General features: G+C 35.1%; 1 protein-coding gene across 22 annotated transcripts in view; it reads left to right on the top strand.

Annotated features, from left to right (window-relative positions):
* The window catches only part of SLMAP (sarcolemma associated protein), an 86,483-nt gene that overhangs the window by 36,146 nt on the left and 24,797 nt on the right, over positions 1 to 25,540 (top strand). For 4 of the 22 annotated variants that reach the window (XM_062585546.1, XM_062585533.1, XM_062585547.1 and 1 more), the window contains exons 2-13: positions 727 to 880; positions 6,463 to 6,535; positions 7,846 to 7,882; positions 9,452 to 9,514; positions 10,995 to 11,090; positions 11,424 to 11,495; positions 12,327 to 12,467; positions 14,091 to 14,228; positions 15,597 to 15,765; positions 15,849 to 15,899; positions 16,516 to 16,566; positions 24,940 to 24,996. In XM_062585546.1, the coding sequence (XP_062441530.1) occupies positions 727 to 880; positions 6,463 to 6,535; positions 7,846 to 7,882; positions 9,452 to 9,514; positions 10,995 to 11,090; positions 11,424 to 11,495; positions 12,327 to 12,467; positions 14,091 to 14,228; positions 15,597 to 15,765; positions 15,849 to 15,899; positions 16,516 to 16,566; positions 24,940 to 24,996 (1,102 nt within the window). The remainder of the gene's footprint in view (positions 1 to 726; positions 881 to 6,462; positions 6,536 to 7,845; positions 7,883 to 9,451; positions 9,515 to 10,994; positions 11,091 to 11,423; positions 11,496 to 12,326; positions 12,468 to 14,090; positions 14,229 to 15,596; positions 15,766 to 15,848; positions 15,900 to 16,515; positions 16,567 to 24,939; positions 24,997 to 25,540) is intronic. The other 18 variants (XM_062585552.1, XM_062585544.1, XM_062585553.1 and 15 more) reach the window with 9 other exon arrangements.

The following is a 25,540-nucleotide window of genomic DNA, read 5'->3' as shown; positions in this document are numbered from 1 at the left end:
ATTCACTTACTAGGTGACCTCTCCTCAGATATGGCAGTTTTTCCTAAGTAGAAGTATTGTGTCATAAGCTGTTTCAGTTTCAATGAGTTGCTATTTAATTTTAATTAACTCTACAAAGGATATTTACAAAGATATTTGATGATGCAGCAATTACAAGCTTAAATTAATTGGAGAGCTAAAGTCCGTGAGAGGTAAAAGTATCCTGCTTCTGTTTTCCCTGATCTTACGCTGATGTTGCATTTAAATTCCTAGATTCTGTCTTTTTCCAAAGCTCTTCCTTTGTCCACAGTGCTAGTCTTTGCTACAGGGCGTATTTGTGTCATGGACTGCTTGTGTCTTAAGCATATAATGCAGTTAAAATTTTTGTGTTGGCTAATGTGAATACACATTCTTACACATGTATGGCAAAAGGTTTTGTGGCTAATAATGTCTGTTTTTTTTTTCATATAGGTAGTAGGTTAAGTAAAGTTTGTAATGATTATTTGCATAATGTGTGTGGTAGAAATCAATATGTTTAATGATTGCAAACCAAATAGAAGTAGTCGTTGAAAATATGTGATGTTGCATCCTGAAGAGATGACGTTGAGTTTGATACGTTTGTTCACTTTCACACCTATGCATCATTGTTGTATTTTTATGGCAAATAAGAATTTACTGGAGCTTCAATTTCATCATTCATACTTTGTTTTTGCAGATAGTTTACTACTTTTTTGTTTGTTTTCACAGTTCTATCTTCAAGACACTAAAAGTAGTAATGGTACCTTTATTAATAGTCAGAGACTGAGTAGAGGATCTGAGGAAAGCCCACCGTGTGAGATTATGTCAGGTGACATCATCCAGTTTGGTGTAGATGTGACGGAGAACACGCGGAAAGGTAAGGGTATGGATCTTTTTTATTTCCCCGAACTTCAATTTTCAAGTGTGTTTATTTAGGGCATCTTACTACAAAGCATCTTTAAGGGTAAGAGGTACTCCTGTTGCAAGGAAGTCCTTTGTTATCTGTTCTCTCCTTTGTGCTGGCATTGAGTCTTACGATAATGTGGTAAACTGGATCCATAAACTTTGCTGCTGAAAATGCTGATTCTTTTCCACTACCACTATCCCTTTAGATTTTAGCTAGGTTGCCTCCCCAGCCTGCCTGATCCACGGCTGCATGAGTACTAGTACGTATTTAAGTAGACAGTGGAAATGCAGATCCAGAAAAGGAGACTCAGTTGGGACCACAGGTTCAGATATTGCACCACTTAAAACTGGCTTACAACAACTTAAAAACTGCAGCGTGACCATATATGCATGTGCTTTTTTAGCTACCTTTTCACTTTTCTTCAAGCAGATAAGCCCTACAGTTTCAGCAAATAATGTGACAGGAGTATGAACAAGAATTTCTTGCTAAAATAGCAACAGTTTGAAACAGATCAGTTTAATTATTGTTGAGATTTCTAGATATTTACTTTTTTCTTTCTATTACTACTACTTTAAATTTCTGGAGGTATTTGAAAATGAGGATAGAAAAACATTGCTAGGTGGAAAAAAAAAGAGCTGGAAGGTTTTTGTTTGGTCTGGATTTTTTGCTGTCCTCTTCTCAGTATGCATATTCAGGAAATGTTGGATTATGATAAAAGCACTATGTCTGTGATGATTGATAAAAGCACAGCCTTAGTCTCTTTCTTTTGGATTTCTGTATAATGTTTTAGAACTCATTTCTGTCCTTCTCTTAAAGAAAGGCTGGTTTGTGTGTGAATTATAGCATTGTAATCTATTTCATCCAGACTTTATGAAGGTACCTGAGAGGTCTGTTACTTTTGATAGACAACAGTGTTCTGGTTGTGTTTTGAAGAATCCTAATTCAGTAACACGTATTTGGCAAGAAAATGGCAGAACTGTCATCACTGCTCTTCTGGTTTCCTGAGGATAGCATTTACAGAGCTTATCCTAAAAAAAGAAGAGTATATTAGGAAAGGGCTGAACTGAAAGAATATTAAATTTAACTGCTGGTGATAAAAGTCCTTCTGAAAAGGACCGCATTAGAATAATAAAATTTTTGAAGAGCATTGCATGAGCAAAACAAAACTATACAGCCTGCTGCCATCAGTTGCTCTTTACACATGAATTCTCTCTTCAGCTTGCTGGGTTATATTTCTTAACTTACAAAGTATCAGAGGAAGGGAAATGAACAAAGATTTAAAGGAAACCTTGCTAAGTAACAGAGATGGTTAAACATTTTATCATGAGAACTTCTGGGGTTGTACTGTTTTTGAGTGGTTCATGATAGTAAAGGTCATTAAACAAATTCTGTTTCATTTCTATCAAAAATGGTCTTGTGAAGATTTAACTCCTAGATGTTTAATTGGAATTGTCTGGGAATTATTTAAAATGTTATTTCATGTGACATGACTGCAGATACTTATTAACACTAGGGATGTACATGGAATAAATCAAGGTAATACATCGCATCTCTAAAGCTTAGAACTTTATTTGGCAAGAGTTTCTGTCTTCCTTGAAAGCTAAGGGACTTTCTGGTATAATTAGACCTAAAACAACTTATATTTTAAGATATAGTTGGAAGAAGACTTTAAGCACTATGGTTTGAAGGAAGAAAAAAAAAGTTACACACTTTTATCAGAAAACTAAATTATGTGGAAATTTATGGGAAGTTGATCCTGAGCAAGCTTTTTCTGGGAATGATGGTACCAGATCTTTAATGGTTTTATAGTAGTTCCCTAACCACAATCCCTGCAATCAAGTGTCTGCGTAAGGAGTGATCAGTACCTCTGCGCTTGCTACTTCCCTTTTCCTCTTTTCCTTGAGCTTTGAACATAGGTGCTGTACCCCTGTGTTACTGCATGAGTGTGCTGAGCTGTGTCTGTGGAAGAGTGTTCAGGTTTGCTTTCTCCCTCTCCATCCTCCCCCCAGCAACGAATGAAAATTAGAGCATTGTGCAGGGGCGTGAAACAAATTACATCTCAACTGGATCATAGCTAAGCTGTTTACACATATATACAATTGGAATGCATATAAACATTTTTTTTACCAATTCATTTTAATACTCTTAGATGTTACTGTTCATCTAGTAATAAAAATGCAGGCATGAAAGCAGTTTTAAATTAGTTGTTCCCTTTAAAAGTGTTTTGCATTCTGATGTTTATATAACACCTTACTTGCACAAGACACCTCAGCATTTTGCCATATATAATTATAATGCGGTGACTGGATAAGCAGAGTATATTTGTCTATGTAAACTCTGTGTAAATATTACTAAAATATATTTATTCTTCAGACTGCGTTTTAGTAATTCATTTCTTTGCAAATATGATCTCAGTTGGATTCATTAAATAGAGGCATGTTTGGTATGTAACTTAAAGGATGTATTATATAAGCACTGATTCTTCCAAGTTCTGATGTTGGACTGAAGTTGTGAACAGACCTGAGAAATATCTTCCAACCCTACTGCTTCCTTACTTGTCCAGTTATGATGTTACTAAAAAGCACATAGACCTGCTCGTTTCCCTCTCCTGAGTACGGTACTTGTCTGTTAATCATCTTACTGTGCTTTTTTCTTTATGTTAATGTGCTTTAGTTTATTTTCTTTTAGTGATTTCTAAATTTCCCAGTTGCAGCAGAACATTCAGGAATTAACTGATACATTAGCCTTGTGAAAAGGAACAGCAAGCTTTCAAGTATGATCAAATAGTACCAAATAATGAAATAATTGTTTGGCTTGGACTTTCTTCTAGTCAAATTTGGACTTTATTATTTTTTTAAATATGGCTTTTCTCTCCCTTGGTGTCTGAAAAAGCCTCTGCAAATGGGGGAAACCCAGCACATACTCCTGTCAATGTATAAAACAAAGTGGAAAAAACAGCCAGATTTTTAAACTTTATTTTAATTATTGCCACGGCCACTGTTATCACATTAACAAGTCAAAGCAAAAATGTAAGTATGGCTCGCAAATTGGATTTCCCTTTTCTATGCACCTTTACTGTCAGGTCCTCAGGATTGCGTACGACAGCAGTTGTCATTTGCTGTGGTATGCAGTGCTGAGGAAGTGAATTTGGGGAGTTCTGTTTTGAAGAGTGTGAAATGAACAATTACACGTTTCAAAACGATTCCATGTACAATCAGTTATGGTGAAAGTTTGCAAGACAAAGTAAACAAGAGAAAGTTTGCTTATTTCTATGTATTTGGGTAGGTATTTTTGGATGTCCTTCTGTGCCTGTAGAACGCTGCGATGCTCTCGGACGCCTGCACTGCCCTGATCTGTGGTGCTGGCAGGCCCCTGGTCAGAGAGCTGAAGGCATTTAACGCCCTCTGCTGCCTTCTCTCTCATGCAATGCCTTCATTTACCCCGAAAGTTTTCGAAAGCGTGGGGAGAGCAAGACGAGAGCGATGGAAGTATCTGCCCCCAGCAGCGCTGGAAGTCTTCTCTAGCTCCAGTTTCCAACAGCTTGGGAGGAGAGTGCAGGGTCTGCCATCTGTGGTGTGGGAAGAGGAGGAAATACATTTTACTTTAAGAATTTTGTCAATCCTTTTTGGCAACCAACTTTTTTTTCCATAGGCAGTAAAACAGACTTGAATTGAAGCAATTATTTCCAGCTTGTCCAGTCATCACTCTAATGCTTTATTTGTTGTTTTGTCTTCCCCTCAGTCTTTCACGTTTCTTTCACTTGCAATGAACTGATAGATGGGATATTGATAGGGTGGAGAGTGATTTTTTTTTTTTAATCATGTCAAAATGCTTTTATACCTTTTCACCGTTACTCTTCATTTCAGACCCTCTACTGTATCCCATTTATTGCTTACTCTTATGCAAAAAAAAACTCTTGCAGCTTTCAGTAGATTTTTTTGAGTATGAATATTTTTGACCAAATTCAGAATTATGTCCTCTCTCACAGACGTATGTGATATATTATCCAAATGTAAGGCTGTATGTTGGTTTTAAATTTCAGATACCCTAATACTTTCTCCTTGAAATCAGTAGTTTTCTTTGTGCTGTAAAGGAAGGGATTCTTCACTCACTGTGAAAGCTGTATTAGAGTACTACACTCTACAGTTAATATTGCGACTGTATTCTTCTTGTGGTAAGTGTTTTTTTTAAGAACAGATTTTGAGTTCTGAGGACCATTTGTTCAGGAAGCTCAAAGCCAAAGAGGGACCAAAAACCACATGAATAAATATGTTTTGAGAAGGAGATGTAAAGGTAGTATTTTGCCAGGCATGGTAAATATTTTACCTTGATATGTAAAGGTAATATTTTACCAGGTCAACCTGAAAAACCTAGGTGTTATAACTAAGAAATACTTCTTCAAAGTATTAGTTTTTAGCACTGAACACAGATAAAAACTCTGTTTAGCTGGATCCTCTCTCCTGTATTTTTAGATTCTTTTTTATTGAGGTGTCTTTGTTAAAGACCTGTCCTTTTTCCCTGGAGTGCTACCATTGTCCTAAAACATCCATTTCCTTTTTTTTTTTTTTTTTCCCAAAGCTAGATTAACTGTTTTTCTGATATTAATAACTATGAAAGTAGAGCAGCCATTTGTCTTGTGTGTTCGTGGCTGGTTTAGGTCAAGGTATAGGTGATAGATGACAATATGCTTATTTGTATTTGGTTTGCTGTAGTAATTTGGGAATAGTTCCTACCTTTCTTTCCATGTAAGTGAAATTGTAGGACCACAAAAGAAAGAAAATACAGCTGTAATTTGACTATTTGCAGTGTCATAATGTTATCAGTAAAATTTTTGGGAAACAGTGAAAAGAGGTCGATCTTGTAATAAGAATCATATATTGCATTTCTTTCTCTTATTCTTTTGGATCTATTTTCAGTTCAACGAAACCTGAATTCACTCCAAGAGAAGCAAGCTTTCTCTTCCTGAAATGAGAGGCTGCTTGTCTAGGACTATGCATGAAATACATACTACAGGCATATCAAATGCTGCATCTGTTCCTAATGTTCAAGAGGCTGTACTTCTAAGTAGCTCCTGTAGCTCTGTAGTCCATTTTTGATCCTCAAATTGAATGTGTTACCTTTCAAGTCCCCAGATACACTCATTAGGAATCTTGTCATAAAGGTAGCTCCCTTTTTCTGTGTTCCTGGCATTTACACTGGGTAAGAAGCTTTCCCCCACCCCTCTCTTTCTTTTATGATCAAAACGTGGTTAGCTTTAAGTAGCTGCAGCAAATAAGTCTTTCAGGCCCTGCTATGTTTGCAAGAAATTGAAATGCTTGATAGGCCAGGACGAAGCACAGAGCATAAACTCTCAAGTTTCTATTGGCAAAGCTTCTGGCCTCGGCGGGGCGAGGGGGAGGAAGGCAGCCCGGGGCACGAGGGGCTGCTGCTTGAAGGAGTCGTACCTTTCCTGGGTCACCTCTCTTGTATTTCCTTAAGACAGTTCACTTGCTTGCTATAACATCAACTTCTTGATTTTAAATAGTAACAAATCAAACTTACTGTTTGTTTCTTTCCAGTTACCCATGGATGTATAGTCTCCACAATCAAATTATTTCTTCCAGATGGAATGGAAGCTCGATTGCGATCAGAGTAAGAATACATATTTATTCATGTGTGACAAAATGAAATTGTAGTATAATTGAGGGTCTGATAGGCATGATGTTTAAAATCAAGGTAGAAACAGTTTCTCTTCTGGTACTGCACACGAAGAAAATAATTAAACACATTTTTTTCAGGCATTATCATGGAAAAAGAAATCTCATTTTTCTGCTTTTAAAAATCAGGACAGTTACAAAAATAAAAATATCTCATCAAGTTGGGCTTTTGTGATTATCTGGGTTTCTTAGTGCACTGAAGTGGGAAGAGGAGTTTGGGGGGTTGGGAAGCTCCAGCAAGTGATCACTCTTCTTCCTTTTTTAATTTGAGGTTATTTCTGTAGATATAAATGCATACAAAAGCTGCTGAACTGAAATTAAAATGTTATGTGTACACACAACACTTTATATTCTTCAGATAAGTAATATAGCAATGTTTCTCCACAGTATAGTTCAATGTTATATTGAAAAAAGCTTTGCCTAACACAAGGAAAAAGAAATCAAATAAATCGAATGGAAGAGCGTTAGCGTTTGGAAGCTCAAACAAATACCAAGAAGCCGATGTGCTCAGTGAAACTTTGGAGAAACATTGTATTTGCAGTAGCAGAGTACCAGTTACAAACGACACAATTTTAAGACCTTTTCATCCTTACTTATTGTATGCTTTGGAGTACTTACTCAAATATTGTGGTGATGTTGCTATCCAGAAATACTTCCGTGAAGCCTTAGGCTGTTTTGTAAGATTAAGTGAAAATAAATTGTTATGGGAGATTTTCAGCGTAGTTGTATATCCTAAAGACAAATAGTAGAAATGTGTGTTGCTAAGGTTTTATATCTCATGAAAATGAGCAAGTATGCAACTTGACTGTAGTGAATCTGTACAAAATTATGTTAGTTAGCAAATATTATTTTAGTTAGCGTCTTGATTTTATAAACAAGAGTTTGTAAACAAGGTCTGTTCATGCGTATTGTTTTGTGCCTGAAAATTGGTTTAAATCTTAACAAATCAGTTTTAAAAACATAGTGGATACTATATAACTGCTGAAGTAAAAGTTGGTAAAGAGTGACTTCCAATATTTAGAACAGGACTTGAATTTATAAATTAGGTTGGAAGATATTTCTGTAATTTTGAAACTATTCAGCATCATCTTAACCATTTTTGCATTTTGTATTTTAGCTTTTTCATCTGAAGAATGATTTTGAAAATGCAGATTGTCTTGATTTAAACTCACAATACGAGTGATCTTGTGGGTTTTTGAATTGTTATTCTGTATTTACTTTCTTTCTTTTTTTTGTTTCCTTTAGTGTTATCCATGCTCCGTTACCAAGTCCTGTAGACAAGGTAATTCAAAAATGCTTTTTTTTTTTCTTGCTGTTTTTTGCCTTATTGAAAAGATACACAGATGAAGCACAGTTATGTTTAGATGTGTTTTCCATTGGTTATTTTCTCCCAGTTTAATATTATGAATGACGTTGAAGTACAGAAGGTAACACAGTATCACAGTGGGCATATTATGGTAAGCTTGAATTTTGGCAGAGTATAGCCTCTGAAACTTGGCTTTAAAAACATCAGTTGATGTTAAAATGGTTAAATTTCCAGATATAGGTTGATGAAGAAAAATTATTAATATTGCTATGTATTAGATATGCATAATTTGATACTAAGAATATGGCGCTTCTGTGGTATCCAAGAGTATGTCCTATTTCTTGATTTGGTGCTGGGATGAGGACTATTGTATTTTTATGCTGGTTTTCATGGAGAAGCTGCAGTGTCCGTGCTGGAAAGTGCTCTGGGGTGTTGCAACGAATGCCTGAGACCCCAGACCCTTGCGGGCCTCGTGTGCAGATACGATCAGAATTGTCCACTGTAGAGTCATGGAGTCATAGAGTCATGTCTACTGTTACTTTTAAACTTAAAGTTAAGTGTAGGGTACTTGTAGAAAAGCTGTTAGCAGCTATACGCTTAGGTCAAGTGATAATGAATTGATTCTCCAGCCACTGAAAAGGGGGATTAACTTAAATAGATTCATATGAAAATTTTCAAGTTGAACAAAATTTTGAGGAACAAAGGAAACTTATTTGTGAAGTCAGTGGTCTGAAGAGTTGATAGGCTTTGCATTTAAACCCAGGTTTCAAAACACATGTAGGTTGAATCCATGGCAAGGGCAGAGATTTTGAGGAGGGACTGCAGGTGTAACTGGGTGAATAGCAGCTTCAAAGTGATGTCAAGGTAGGCAGAGAACCTACAAAAATTAGTGTTTAGAAAAAATTCCAACTTTCCTCCTCCTTATTGCCAGAAATCTGGTTTTGTTAAATCTGGTAGAGGAAATGACAGTGAAAGCTTCTTTGATACAAATTTAAATAATGCTGATTTGCAACAAAAACAGCTGTGAATAAAGATAGTACAGACATTCCCCAAATCTGAAACAAATGCTTTCCTTTCCCATATGAAGAATGATGGAAAAGAAAGATGACTAGCAGGCTAACAGAAGATATATGATAAAATGTATGGTGGTGGTGAGGAGGCATTGAACTGGAATATGGGGAGATTGTTTTCAGTTCCAGAACCCCCCTGGCTTCAGGACATCTTTGGTTTGAGTGATTCCACCTTTGTGCACCTTGTTCCTTTTGTTAGATTATTGCTTTTGTTTCAGTTAAAACCGAACTCTTAAGGGCTTTGGATGTTGAAAAATTTTAAAGGCATTAGCACTGCTGAGCCTCAATTCTGAGTTGAGAAGTTCTATGATAACACACAGAATAAATGATAGTGGGGTAGTAAATGATTTAAAAACAGAGTTATTAGGTAAATTAGAATTTTTACATTTGACTAGATTGAAATGATCAACTTTGCAATACTTGAGTTCAGCAAAACATCCAAAACCTTTTTGATTTTTAAATTCTTATTTTTCAGGTTGCTGCTAACACTCCCAGTATGTATTCTCAGGAATTGTTTCAGCTTTCACAGTATCTGCAGGTAATTTTTCTCTTGACAATTTGTTGTGTTAGCCTAGCTAAATATTTAATCTTTGTTTAAAACAAACTTGTTCTCTGTATATGTTTTTTTTGCTTGCAGTTTGTAAACAGGCAATTTTTATGTTTATATGTTGTATGTAACATACAAAAATACATATGCCTGTTATGCTTGCGTATAAACATTTAACTAATTTTTTTCCTATTGTGAAATAGTATAAAAAGAGTATTTTAGCTGAATGTAGTGTAGTTCTATGTAAACATTTTGGGTTTTGCATGAATGATACGACTTATGAAGGACATGAAATGTCCCTATTTTATAGAAGGATGTCTGAAAACCTTGTATCTGCTTTTCCTGGCCTTTTTCTCCACTCCTCCCTTTTCCTTTTGCTCCAGACACTTTTTTTTACATTGCTATGACTGCAAACCTTTATATGTGTACATAATACAATAAAAGAAAGGAATGGCAAAATATGAGGCCATTTGGTATGTCAACAACTAGTTTGTTTATCTGAACATAACTTCTCAGTGTGCATATCTGTCTCTGTGGATTTATTGGGAAGCACAAAGGAAAGTAAAATGCTGGCAGCTGTACTTTCCCACTGACATAACCAGCCTTTCTGTGTCTGCTCCTATGCCACTTCCAATGCACTCGCACCCCCTACAAGATGTTACAATAACAGGCACAAAACAAGTTAGTTTTTAAAATGGCAACACACAACAATGTGTGTAAACAGGTCAATAAATTCTATATAGCTTCAGTTTATGCACTGTACTACTGATATATTTTGCCTTTTTTGTCTGTTTTGTTTGCTAACAACAACAACTTTTATTTGTTCACATCAACTGTAAGGCTTTCAAGACAGGGATGGGCATTGTGTATATCTGCTGACAAACATACATATGGGAGCAATTTTGGTTCAGACATCCTCTTCTTTGGGAGATGCTTCACTCACCTGTCCACTCATATTCTGGAATTTCTTTCTTTCTTTTTTTTTTTTTTTTTAAAGAAAAAAAAGAACTCTTCTACCTTATTGTCAAAACAACTCCCTGAAAATAGTAGGTGTTCTTTTTGCAAGCTCTTTTGAGGACTTGCAGTTCATTACATGCAAGCTGCCAAGCAGCCCTTTGTTGATAATGACAATTCTGTTGCTGAAACCATTGGCAGAAATCAAAGTTAGTACACTGTTTGAAAGTCTTTGAAAGAATAATTTATAACTGTGTGTACCTTCAGCATATGCAACATAAGCATGAAAAATGAAGGCTTTTAGGAGCCTGAGATTATTCGGATAATGTTTTTCTAACCAAAATATCCAAAAAAGTATGGATGGATAAAACGAGATGAGGGTATGACAGTGTTTATGACAGTATTTGCTACTAATGTTTCCTTTTCTCTTTGGATCTAGCAGTATCTGTTCTGTTGCTTCTGTTTTCCTGAACTGTTGTAGCTGAACTGACCAGTTGGCTCTCTGCTCTCCTCGTAGGAAGCCTTACATCGGGAACAAATGTTGGAACAGAAGCTGGCAACCCTTCAGCGACTACTTGCTGTCACACAAGAGGCTTCAGATACTAGTTGGCAGGTATCTACAGGCATTATTTTCCTTTTTAGATGGGAATAGAGTTGTCTATAAATTGTAATTTTAATTTGCAATAAATCATAATGGAAAAAACAGTAGGAAGAACAAAAATCTTATGGTCATTCTCAAACTGTGGAAAATCTAACATTTAATAAATTAAGTAGTCACATATAAATTTGAACAAACTGTTATTAGTAAATACTTCAATAAAATTATTGTCTCTAAAGTACATCTCGAGTCAAACTACTTAAAGCACAGAATGTTCCTTTGAAATTGCTTGCTTGTTTTTCTGCTTTTCTTATGTTTATACAAGGGTGGTACATTTTTTTCTACTAGGCTTTAATAGATGAAGACAGGCTGCTATCAAGATTAGAGGTTATGGGAAATCAATTACAAGCATGTTCAAAAGTAAGTAGTTTACTTCAGTAGAATGTTGAATGCTGAAATAATGCTTTTCTGAAATACTTTCAAATGAGATAATTTGAGAAGAGCAGTTGGAACAGACTTTCAAATGAACTTTCACCAAAATGAACCTGTGCAATTTTGATAATCGGAGTAGCACGAAAGCTAGGCTTCCTGGAAATCATTTAAATCTAGATAAATGACTACTTTTCAGGATTTAAGTAGCCCAAACTGCTAATTTCTTTTATATATGCATATAAACAGGTATATAGTGAATTACAGGGAAGGAATTTCTGTAATCAATAAGAAGTAATCATTCCATCAGTCCTGTTTTCTGTGCATATTCCTTCTCAAATAGGGAACTGAAAAAAAAAAAAAGAGTATTGAACTTCTGTCTGAGATTCAGAGACAAAGTAAGAAGTAAGCTGTGGGTTACTTGTTTAGGCCACCTATTCCTTTTTTCCCTTCTCTCCTCATGAGTATCTAGCTTATAAAAACTTTTTCTGCTGACCCTGTTTGTTTTTCACATGGGACCTTTCATAGGTTTTTAGTATGTGAAACTGTAGATTTTCTTCTAGTCAAAAAGCTTTCTTGTAATCAAAACTGATTTTAGAAAGTATGCTGACATATGCGCACTTCGACAAATATCTGACTTGCACCCTGTTGTATCAAGAATTTAGACCATTAATTTTGCCTGTAAAGCTTTCTTATCTACCAGAAACTGCTAGATATTTTGGAATAGAACAGGTCTTACCACAGTTTAATTTATTAAATCAATAAAATGGCTAATCTATATTCTCTCTTTGTATCCAAATTATCTTACGTTACTGTTTACAGAATCAAACAGAAGACAGTATACGAAAGGAACTTATAGCATTACAAGAAGACAAACACAACTATGAGACAACAGCCAAAGAGTCCCTGAGGCGGGTCCTACAGGAGAAAATTGAAGTGGTCAGAAAACTATCTGAAGTGGAGGTATTGAAACTTCCTGACTAGTCCTCTGGAAATGGTGAAATAGTTAAACTGCTACCTCTGTGATCCCTGTTTTGTTGCCTGTAATGCACCAGTATTTGTGTAGTATTGTGGCAGTTGCAATATATTAAGTAGTATTGTTTATTTTTCCTGTCAGACAATACTTAGCTTGTTAAACAATTAATAAGAAGTTAGTCTTTGAACTCCTCCTTTTTCCACATTTCAGAACTAATCAAGCTGTCTTACAGAAGTTAGTATACTACAGGAAATAAATGAGGGAAAATGACATTTGTGCATTAGGAAAATTGCTATTAGACCATGTTTAAACTGTAAAATTCATGGAAATATAAGCTTAACTGCTCATACAAATTACATCTAAGAATTAATTCTTAAGATTTAAATGTACTGGACATTTTCTCTCTGTCTGGAAAAGATTTCTGCCTTTGTGCTATCTTTCACTACTATCTTTTCCAACTTTATTTTTCTCTTTCCATTATTGTTCCCTTAGAACACAGAAATATCTCAAGAAATATCTTAAGACTTAGTTATTGTGTGCATCCACTTATACAGAAGGCTGTGCAGATAATGTTGTTAAAAGAGGGGGGGAAAAAAAAGGTTTGAGTTCAGTTAAACATATCTTTTCATATTGTAGTATTTCTTGACAGGTTTGACAGGTTTTTTTTAGTGATTGGAGTTTTGTGTTTACCTCAAGCTTTCTCCTCTTTTCTAAGCCTGCAGTAAAAAAAAGAATCTTGCGGGGAGTGGTACTATTAAATTAAGCTTAATGTGATTTTGCCAGTCAAGTTCTTTTCTTCACCCACTGAAGAACCATTGACTCCTTATAGAAAGCTGTTAAATAATAGAAAAGTTAAATAATGTAGTTTTGAATGCATATTTCTTTTAAATTGTCATTTGGTCTGTTTTCGTGGTGATTGGACATGAATGGAGAAATAAATCTTGAGCTAGGAGGAGGAAATGTTATATACTGTTTGGTTGTACAGCTAGTGCCAGTTGACACAAACTTCTGCAGGAGAAGACATTCCTAGCTTCCTGAAGAGCCTGCTGCCTTTGAGTAATTACTAAGAGGATCTTAGTTTAGGTGCCTGTCCACACTGTGGAATGCAGAAAACAATTTAGAATTGTTCTGTAGAGCCATCTGGCTTATAGAATGTGTTAAATTTTTTCCTTGTATTAGATAAAAGGTATGATGAAGTCTGAATTATATTGAATCATAAAACAATGAAACTTTCACAGATCTCTATAAATAAGATAGAGGAGAATAGAGAAGGTGGATCATACATTTGAACTCTTTGTTCCCACCAAACCTGATTAATTGTATAACCTATATAACCTTCCCCCCCCCCTTTTTTTGCACACACATGGAGCTAGTATCTTTTCACATTATGTATTCTTCTATTTAAGTCTAATGTTGCAAAGGTAATGTGTATAGACAGTAATTTTGCCAACACTTGGTCTGTTTGTTTAGCCTTGATGGTTAGGACCAACAAACTAGAATCTCATTAGTTAAATGTGCTAATGTAATGGAGGCAGGGGAAATGACTCACTTGAATGCTTTGTAGTTTATTGATCTTCACTTTCTTGTTGTACGTTATTTCTTTTTTACAGCGGAGTTTAAGTAATACAGAAGATGAATGTACTCACCTGAAAGAAATGAATGAGCGGACTCAGGAAGAATTAAGAGAATTAGCTAATAAATACAATGGAGCTGTAAATGAAATTAAAGACCTTTCTGACAAACTAAAGGTAATGACATAATTTTATCTGATTTATAGTGACTTGTGTGGAACAGAAATAAAATTTAATTTCTAATGTGGCAATAAAATAAGCTAAAGGATAGGAAACTCTTCAAGCAACAAATAAGTGAAAGCATGATACACTTCAATTTCTTTTTTATGTATTCCTTAGGATTGCACTTAATGTGCCTGAAAATGTCATCAGTTATTTAAATTGCTAAAAAGGATATGGTTTTTGTTCACTTTGTTACCATATTTTGGAGATGCAGTATAATTTTATATAAAATTTTAAATTCAGCTGCTTTTATGTATACAAATAACTCAATCTAAGACATTTTACAGTTAATAGTAGTAAAAACTGGAATTAGACAGAAATGTGTTTCATGTTGCCTCTTTGTGTTGTTGCAATCGTAGTAATAATATAGCTTAACTCCTAGGAAAAGAAGTATGTTACGGAGTTTGTTACAGAGTTTGTTATGAACCTAATTTAAATATTTTAATATCAAAATGTCCTTTATGCTGGAGAACACAATCACATCATGAAAAAGCCTGTACCCAAAGAGCCTGCAATCTGGAAGAGCAGAACACAGAGAGGAAGGAGGTGGTAGAAGTTGAGGCAATTGTTTTATTTGCCTCAGATAAAATACTGGAATTGGAACTCTGGTTCTCTAAGTTCAGTACCTCAACCAGCAGATTTTTTTTTTTTTTTTTAAGATAAAATGTTAAATGGCTGGTCCTAAGGCCACTAGTTCCTCAAGTATGAATTAACCACTGTTGTGAATGAACACAGAAGGATCAAAATTGAAATTTTTTGCCTACATTGGGAGGGACCATGGAGGAAATTTTGGAAACTTTTATCATGAAACCCAGCAAAGAAACAGTTGTGGTTTTCGGCTGAGTTATCTATGGTAATATACATTTAGTTTGGAAAGATTTCTTGGTTTTGACTGATGAATTGAGGTCCTGGCAGACTTAGGGTGCTTCTTTGTTCTTGGGCCTGGTACTTTCCCAGTAAAAATTATGTCTTTGGTACTTCAGACTTGAAATTTAGTTAAAAGATGTTTTGAGATTCTTTCTCTCTATTGTAGTTCTGAAAAGGCTGCATATGATTTAGATTATTAAGATTTGCAGGAGAGATACTGGTAGAAATAGTCTTGGAGTTAGTAAAAGAAGTAAATGAAGAGGATAAACTACCATTCTGTAAGCTAAAAATGTGAAGTTTATAGAAAAATAAGAATAGGAAAATTTTGCATTATTTACACTTTCTTTATTTGACTGTCAAAAGGAAGTTCCTTTCGCACATTTAATCCTACAAAAATCAAGGTAATCTGTTGCTTTTTAATGTTAGTTTTGGTTTGTTTGGTGCTTTTTTGAGCAGGTAGCAGAAGGAAGACAAGAGGAAATCCAGCAGAAAGGACTGGCTGAGAAAAAAGAACTGCAGCATAAAATAGATGAAATGGAAGAGAGAGAACAAGAGCTTCAAGCAAAAATAGAAGCTTTGCAAGCTGATAATGACTTCACCAATGAACGGCTAACTGCTTTACAAGGTTAGTCACTAGTCAGGAAAAAACTTTTATTATTTATTTCTTTTAATCTGTGAAATATCTTTTTCTTGGAATTCTGTTCACAGTACGGTTAGAACATCTTCAAGAGAAAACTCTTAAAGAACACAACAGTTTAGGTAGGTGTGATATCAGTTTCTTGTTTAAAGCTGGTTTTCAGTTTATTTTCTGTTCAAGTATTTTATTATAGTAATCATGTAGTCTAGGTGTTTGGCAATAGAGTAACATTTGCAGTGATGCTGTTTTTTTTTCCCCCATGTGTAACGTTATCATTGAAGTATATGTGGCCATAACAAAATGCCAGTAGAGGGCACTGATGCTGTAAGTGTTCAGACTTCTGGTCTATAGCTCAATTCTGAGCTCAATTTGCCCCCCAAAAAGTTTAACAGATTCACTTTTTGTGTGTGTAATTATATATATCTATATATCTATCTATATATATATATGAAAAAGTGTATGTCTGTGTGGGTATATATGTAATGGGCAACATAATTTTCTGGGTAATAGTGTCTGTTTTTAACAAACACAAACATATTATATAGTGCAGGAAAATAACATTAATTTTTACCTATTTTGTTTGATTTGACTTGCTGTTACATGCTTAGAAAACAGGAGGAAGTATGAGAAGCACAGTGCATTTCACAGTGCTGTACTATTGGAAAAAAAAAAAAAAAAGGAAAGAAAAACCAATAATTTTTGCATGGTTCCAGAAATAATACCCTTTCTTAATCCTAGGCATACAAGTTGATGACTTCATACCTAAAATTAATGGGAGCACAGAAAAAGGTAGTGTATCCTAAGGCTACCTTTTGTCTTGTGGTTGATGTTTGAACAAATTCTTTTTGTTTAAAGTTTTACTTTGAATATTTGCTAATATTTTCTTGCAAAGATAAAACAAAATTGTCCACTATTCTGTGCAGCACTTTTTTGCTTTAGGCTCTTCGTCTAGGTGTTCTTAGAATACTCTAAAGCCTAATAAGCCAAATTTGGAAGTCATCCCTCTACTGTGTATGTGGCTTTTTGTTGTTTTTTTTTTGTGGACACCTAGGAATCAGTGGGAGTTTACTGGATGAAGTCAGACTTTGACAAAGTGGGGAAACTTTCGTTGTTGACTTTTTCCCCTTCTTAGTTTTATTTTCTCTTGCAACACAAACATACCATTTTCTAGTAAATCAGATGATATAAGTCAAGTCAGTAAATTCTCTGTTTTTGCTATCAGTCCTGTATGAGAGAAGCAAGTATGTGAAACATACAAAAAGTGAAAACTAACTTTTGGAAATTCAGGAGCATCTTTTTATAATATAGGAATAAATACAAATAAAGTAACTTGTGGATTTTTTGTTTTAAGATTATCTTAAACTGGTTTTTTTTTAGCTGATTTATGTCCTAATATAATCTTGAGGTTTTTGAGTAAAATTGCCTAATAAGAGTAAGGATCCTTTTCTGTGTGATCAAACTATGTTAGCAGATAATCTTTATTTTTTTTACCATATATGCAGTTGTCGTATATAATTCACTGTAGTGAATTGTATGCTGTAGTGTAATGTATTTTTCAAAAGATGATAGTCTGAAATATTTTGGGCCACAATGCATTTAGAATGCTCTGGAGAAATGATGCAGTCTTTCAATAATAATATTTTCTCTACTGTTTAAACAACTTTTGGATGACTAAACTTTAATATACTGTGTAATGGTTTGGTTCAGAATGCTTTAAAAAGTTTGAGTGGCACAGTGGAAACTTGAGGACCTCTCATTTTCCTTGTAATGCAGGCTTATTTGTCTTTTTTCTGGCATGCTGCTTTTTTTATGATAGTAAAGCTTTAAATTTTAAAATTTTCAAAGCATAAATATTCCAAATACCATGTTTAACTAAGCCTCTTCCAGATAAGATTCTAAATTCAAAAAATTGTTCCATTGGCTAAAATTTTATTCCCTTACGTTAATTCTGAATTTTTGTTTGGTGTAGCTTTCTTCAGCTTTTGCTTTTATCTTGCTGGATAGTGAAACTTATGCAGAGTGATTGTATGTATTGGATGGAAAGAGGCACTTACGTAGAGAACTTTTAGTTCTAACAGCATAGATAGTTACTGTTACATTTTGAAACAAAATTTAAAGCTCTCTTATGCTGTAATACTCATCTCTCTTTGTTTATTATAAACAAAGAGTGACTTGACTAGGACTTTAATGGGAGAGCAAAACATAAATGGAGGCAGTTAATCATGGCATAATCTCACGTCCTTTTCTTATTTGGAGCAGAAGAGATTTGTTAAACACTACTAGACTAAAAATTTTTGCTTAATCAGAGTACTAGTTATTCCTTAATGTCTTTAGTATTTTAGACATTTAGCTATGATGCATACTGACATTAGCAAGCAAGAGACTTAGTCTGCTGCATCCAGAATTTCTTTTGATTTGCTGCCAATTCTCTGGTGCCATAATTTTTTTGATAGATTGTTCTGCCTTGATGTTGCATAACATAATTTTAGATTGGTAATCTTCTAATGCTTGATGAAATAGTTAAAATAGTTTTGCTTTTACCTTATTTTTTTTTAATTTTGCACATCAGAAAACAGTTAACTTTAAAGAGTAAAATTGAAGGACTGCTTAGGGATTATGACACTTTCTTCTAATCATGTTAACTGTAAGAAGACTTTAAAAGTTGGAATGTTGGAGTTTTTTAAGAAATCATGTGGTAGCTGAACACAAATAGCCTAAAATGGAGAAATATTAAGAAAAAATGTTCAAGCTTCATGTGAAAATATATATTGTTTTATAGAGAAATAGTTGATAATATCACACTAAAACGTGGAAATTTGTAAGTATTAGTAGATATTAATTAAGAATTAAGTCATATGCCTAAATTCCAATTACTGAGTACAGAAGGGTTTGAAAAGTTTTTCTTAAGTTGTGCCCAGAATCTCCTTCTTCCTTTTTAAGTATTGCTACCTCTTACCAATGTAAGTTTGTAAGTTGTCCAAAATATGATTTCAAAATCAAATTATTGTGAGGCTGTAACAAATAGATACCAAAGTACCATTGTTCTTTACTTGGCTTTTTTCAAAGTTGAAGAAGGAATCCTTTTTTGATTTGTATTAGATTGCAGAAGATTCAGAATGTCATCTACACGGATGCCTGAAAACAGATTCCTCCATCCCCTGAGTAACAGAGCCTCTTGCTTTTAAACCTCAGTGTTCCAGGCAGATGTCTGCCAGTTTCCTTTTCTGTATCGTATATAGGCATCATAGAGCTGTTCATTCAGGTTGTCTTTATGTATGTTTATAAAGTCCTTTAATACCTTCTTCTGTCCTGCAGCTGCTGTATTCTTTTATTGCTCTACACATCAGCTTAGTTTCCTGTGTTCCCTCATCTCATCTGTTGCACCACGTTTTTCTGCATCTCTGCTGTGTCTGGTCCATCCACATTTCTCTGACTCCTTGGAGCTTGCTGGCCTGTGTTCTCTTCCAGACAGTCTGTGCATCTCTGTATCCTCCTGTCCTTTATCTAGCCCTCATATGGTCACAGATGGACAGTAATTTTCTCTGCCAGAATTTGGATTTTGCCCTCTTGAAAGCAGCAGGGATGCAGTTATGTTTTTTTTTTTTTTCCCTCCTAAGTAGTTTTGTATTATTTTAGAAGAGCAAAGCATTTAAAAGGGCATGCTGTAGATTCAACTACTTTTGTAGAGAAGGAGGTTGTGGATAACCTGTCCATAGCCAGTAAGGGAGAAAGTGGTTTGCCCTGTCTATATGCAGTTGCGCTATTTCATAATTAAATGTTCTACCCAACCAGAAAGCTAGAGACTAGATTTTTTTTTTTCTATTTTCCCCCCAATCTTTTTATGAGAATGGGGAGGAGGGGTAAGATTTCCTAGATTTCTCTTTATTCAGTACATAAAAATGAACTGTACTTAAATGTTTAGTCCAAGAAACTTCTTTACCAGTCTGGAAATGAAGGCCACATTGAGTGATGTTCAGCTATAAATTAATTGCATGCTGGATACGCACTTACCTATTTTAGCAAAACCTGTGTTAGTACTAGCTCTGCAGACTGAATCTGAAGAGTTGTGTCGCTAATGAGAAGCAAAAGCAACCATCAGGATCTAATGAATTCTAGCATAATTTAGTAATAGGAGGAAAAAGCAAAGATGAATTTATTTATGCCTCCCTCTTTCTTGGGAGATTGAAAATTAGAGTAAAGACATTACAAGGCCTTGATTGCCTTACTTTAGAAGAATTAATATTAACTCAGAACGTTCAGTATACTATAGCAGTGTAAACTTGTATTTTCTTACTATCAAATAAGAAAAAGATGCTAAGTCAGTAGCTTATGTACTTGTTCTTGGACTGAAAGTTTGCTTTTCCTAAATTCAAGTATTTTCAATCATGCCCTACAACATTATAAGATTAAACAACCAAACAAAAAACAACAAAAACAAGTTGCTTGATCCTAATTACCTTCCTGATGTTGTATGTAAAAGCTACCCTTAAGTCTGACACTTTTTCTTCTCTCAGCAGCAGTGAAGAGTGGGAGCTAGTAAAAGGAGTGATGTTTTCAGAGATAGTCAGGAGTTAGGGCTTTAAGATATGCAACAAATTTTAGGTGTAGGACCATATCACAAGGTATCGTAATATCAAGCATGAATATCTAATTGATCATGTGATACTCTGCTTCTTTGTTTTCAGGGTTTAGACTTGCCTAGGTTTTCTTTGGAAAAGGAGCAGATTTATTATTTAAAAAAAGAAAAAGGAAAGAGTAGTGACTCGCTTACAACGGAGGCAATAAAACTATAGGACCTACAAAGTGTAAGAGAAATACTAAAAGAAAGGAGAATGAGACAACCATGCAGTCCCTCCAGAAGAGGAGGACAGAGAAGTGTCTTCTGCTTGTTCAGAGAGGAAGGTGTGCATATCCATAGAGTTTGCGGAAGAAGCATTTAAATCAGTAGGGCACAAGTAAGGGAAAGGTGAAAACACACTGACTCAAGGAAATGAAGCATGTATGATAGCACAAAAAGGAGAATTAGATGATTAAATAATCTAGTGCACTATATAAACAGTGGCTACAGACATAAGAAAAATTGGAAGGATTTCTGAATTAAGAGCAGTCAAGGGTTGTCAAGATGTTAAAACCATAGTTTTTGGAGGGTAGGAGGAAAAGACGCTAAAATCTTACAATGCAACATGGACACTTAATTCAGTTGGCACTGTTTTGTAAAACCTGGCTTCTGTTTTGTAGAGATTGCTCTACAACATCTTAAAACTTACGAAATCCTGCTCTGAATGATCAGGGAACTCTGTTGCTTTGTGTTCAATACACCATTTCATCCATCGCTCAGTTTGCATTTTTTTTCCAGCAACTGTTGGTGAAATCCAGTGATCTTGACAGCAAAAACCCTGCTTTGTTCTAATTAGTATAGGGTTAATTAATACCAGAAGTAGTGAAAAAGATGTGTAGACAAGGGAGAATACGGTGCCCTCTTGGTTTCATCTTTCCCTCCAGTTTAACTCATCTTTATTTGTGACTTCTTTTTTTCTTGTTTTTTGTTTTGGGATTTTAATCTTTGCATTTATGGTTTTTAAAACTTAAGTCAATTTTTTGCCATCTTACTAGCTTTGTCTCTCATACTTTTTATCTATCTAAAATTAATTGGTATTTTGGATGGATTGTATAGCTGTTTTCCACTTTTCCATGAATATATTGCCTACAGGTGACAAGTGAACTTAAAGCTATTTGCGTTTTTCAGATAGTTTTAAATTTGCAGGGTTTTTTTTGGGGGGGGGTGGAGGATATCGCCTTTCACTAGCCTTCAAAGCTGGATTCCCTGAATGATTAATTTTTGCAGAAGCACAAATATGGCTGTGTGAGGGGGACTGGGGTTTACTTAAGTAGACACTGTAATGTTAAGAGACCTTAACTGTCGGATACTCCATGATGCAAGGCCTGTGTTAAACATGTAGGAATAAGCAGCCTAAATTGTAAAGGGAATTTTTAAGTTAAAAAGATAGGAAACCCTTAAAAAGCAAAAAAAGAAAGCTGCCTTTAAACTGCTTTCATCAGCAAAAGAAGGTGTTCAGGACTATCTGGAAGGTGAACTGTGAAGCTTAACTTCAAAGCATATTTCAGTAAACCTTTTAATAGCTTATTAGTAAATGCTTGCTTTTTTGATTACTAATCATGAAGATGAAAGATGGAAATTATTTTTGCTGGGATCTTCACCTTCATTTCTTTTTTGATAACCAAAAATACATACTGATTCAGGGACAAAATATGTGGTGGCATTTATGGTTTTTGGGTTTTTTTTTTTTTTAAACTTAAATGGTCACATTTATTAAGCTGTTTTTTGAAATAGCAATATGAAAAGTTGCAGCGGTCCAAAAAAGGGCATTTTAAAAGATACAGGTATGTCTGCTTTACTTTTTCTGCGATGAGTTCTGATTGTGGTCTGGATTCTGCCATCCTTAGTTACTAGGATAGTGTCAGAACGCAGAATAAGATACTGTTTAGTTTATTGACACCAATGTACAATTCTTTGTGTATATAAAATATACACAGGCATGTTGAAATAAGCTTTTTTTTGGTTGGCTTTGAACTACACTCTTTCGTTTTACAGCACAGAATACTTTTTTTTTTTTTTTTGAAAAAAGTATTCTGTGCTGTAAAACGAAGCATCAGTGTATTTTTTAATTTTTAGAGAGAGATGTCAACCATTAAGTGAAAAATACTAGTTGTGCTGGCTTTGGGCCATATTGGGGAAGGGGGTTGTATGTTATTACTGAAGTTGTTTGCTGAAGCAGTCGTGCCGAGAAGTAAACTTCTGTGCAAGTGTTGAAATTCAAACCACGATACGGAGCATTAGAAGACAGTAAGCTATACTGGAAAAGCAAAAGAATTAAAATATGTGTATATTTTTTTTTAGTTGCAGGAATTCAAAATTCTTAAAAATGTGGGAAACAGTGGCCAAAGTTTGAGTTTAGAAAAATATCTGTGTTAAAAAAAAAAAAAAAAAAATCTATCAATTTCTATGTTTTGTATTATGATTATTCTGGTTCTAAGTCATGGAATTGTGAAGACTTCAAGATCAATTCACGATGCCAAATTTTCTTCTATAAACCACTTACAAAAGTCTATTTTAAGCTAACCAACTAACACAGATGAGATGTTCACACCCTCCACATCAAGCAGTTGGTAGTTACTGCGGGTGCAAGTTTTCACATTTGGCTTATTTTTCAGGCATATTGGCTGAATTCCTCAACTACATTCTTTCTACCTTCACTCTTTGCCCCCCTTCAAGTCTCAACTGGGTACCGGAGATGAAGATTTTTGTTTAATCTTTTTAACAGAACAGGGCTGATGATGGGGTCGGTTTAGCTCGGTTGGTTAGAGTGTGGTGCTAATAATTGCAAGGTTGTGGGTTCGAGCCCCGTATGGGCCACTCGTTTGAGGGTTGGACTAGATGATCTCCAGAAGTCCCTTCCAACCTTACCAATTCTACGATTCTGTGATATCATCCAGTAACTCTTTGCTTGCGGCTGTGGGGCCTCGAGTCTGTCCGTTGTGCCCTCTTTAATCAAGGCACAGTGACTTTCTTTAGCTCTAGCAAACGAGGGACTGGTCTGAACTGGGTCATAAGTGATCTCCTGCAATCACTTGAGACCAGAATCCAATCCTGAAAATCCAGAGTGCAGTTCAGCATATTTCTCTGAAACAGTATTTGTAAAATGTTGTGGAAAAGCAGGACCGTGTTTGTAGATACTTGGAGGGATTATCTGTTTTGGATGGATTGGTCTTTTTGGGTAGAGAAAAAGAGACGAGCTGTTGGTCCCATGAGCCTTTCTTCAGACCTCAGCTGTTTGTGTCTGAAAGTTTGTCCTTCTTTGCAGTAAGAGTTGGAAAACGTATCTCCGTGCAGCTCTTGTCCTGCCTCTGTCTCCAGGCAGTCTTGGCTACAGCAGCATACCAGCAGAGGAACAGAGAGGCTTTTCAGTCTTCAGAGCCACTTGTCTAGAAATGCTGACAAAAGGTCACTATTCTTGTGGGAGAAGTTGGAAAGATTTGCTGCCATTTGGCTTCCTTGGTCTGAACTGTCTGTGCGCTGTTTGCCCCTTTGTCTGTCTCGCTCTACCTGCTAACAGCACGTGGGGTAACCAGCAAACCCCCTTCTCTGCCTCGTGGGCAGGGAGCCAGCAGGGAGAGCATAGAGGCGCTTCCAGCCTGGCGTTTAAGTGGTTAACGGCCCTTAGGATGCCCCTGAAAGCATTGCTAACTATCTAAAATACAAGAGTACTGGACTGAAATTAATGAAATGACCTGTAACATGACCCTCAGTAGCTGTGCTTATTGGGATTGCTAACCAGTTGTTAGGGAACTTGAATTATTTGTTGTTAGGAGGACGTTTCATTAATTACTAGTTCAGTAGTTACCTCTTTATTAACCCATACCTATTCTCCCCTTGGTCTTGCTGCTTACCTTCATGTGCTAGCTGGAGTAGCAAGAAGTTAGCAATATGTTATCAAATTCCCTTTATGCCTTTTTAATGCACTTGACATATGCTTCCTGTCAATGCTATGTACAAACTAAATTCTGTGCATCTGAATGTAGTGAATGAACAACTTTTTGGAAACTTGTGCAACTCTCTGAAAGTTTTAAGTTAAGAAAGGCTAATGTTGCCCATCTTTCATGGGCACTGTTGAAGCAGTTATGCTAGGGAGGTGGCTTCTCAGTTGCTGGTTTTGCATGGTATATTTCTACATTTCTGCTATATTTGGTGGATATCTATTTTAGGCATCCATCTTTTGGAGTTCCTTTTTCTAATTACTATAACTCTGAAGATGTATTTATTTATTGTTCCCTGATAAATAAATAAAAGTCCATTAAAAAAGAAAATTTTACTAGCCTTTCATTAGTGAACTGAAGCATTTAATAATGTCAGTTACTTAATAACTTGCCAAGAAAATAATTATGCAGTTTATCACAAAGTTTCAGTAGGCTCGTGTGCTCTGTTTCATTACTACATGCCAGAATAAAGTTTTTGTTCAAGCCTCAGTAGGAAGTAATGTTATCAGCTTTTAATTTGGTCATGGAATGTAGTCTACGTAGATGGGTACAGAGAAAAGCTTGCTTAATTTAAGCTTGGAAAGTAACACTTATTTTGTTTGGCAGACAAGATCATAGACGAGGGACATCTAACCAAAGTGGAAGAAAGAAAGCTTTTGAAAGGTTAGACTTCTGGATTATTTCACTATTTTTGAAGCATTTTTATTATTATGCTTTAATGCATGTTTTGACTTAAACCAACAGTTTGAATTTTGTTGAATGTTCATTAAAAAAAAAAATCTATTAAAGCAAGGTATATTGTTTACTGAACTGTGCTCTAAATACTGTTTTAGGGTAAAGAGGTATAAAGGACAAATGATAATTTTTGTAAGTTGACCTAAATCTCTAGCTCCTGAATAAATTTCAAACAGATTTTTGTTTTTACAGTAAGAGCAAATTGGAAATAATGTTTGATCTCATTTAAGGGGTGAATAAAATATATTTTAATTTGACTTTTTTCTTTCTTATACCCTAACAATTTTGAAAATCACTGTTAAACTCCTAAACCTGAATTTTGCAAGTGAAAAAAAAATAAAGTGCGACTTTCTAACTTCTTACTGTTTTCAGTATAAAACACGTGAAATGCAAGACTCTAAAATGAGAAGATTTATCTTGTTTAGAAAGACATCCCTATCTTGCAGTACCAAAGTCTGGAATGCTACAAAGT

Source organism: Rhea pennata, chromosome 12, assembly GCF_028389875.1.
Source record: "Rhea pennata isolate bPtePen1 chromosome 12, bPtePen1.pri, whole genome shotgun sequence".
Taxonomy (NCBI): domain Eukaryota; kingdom Metazoa; phylum Chordata; class Aves; order Rheiformes; family Rheidae; genus Rhea; species Rhea pennata.
The sequence above is the reverse complement of the archived record's forward strand: the minus strand, read 5'-3'. Positions and strand labels throughout refer to the sequence as shown.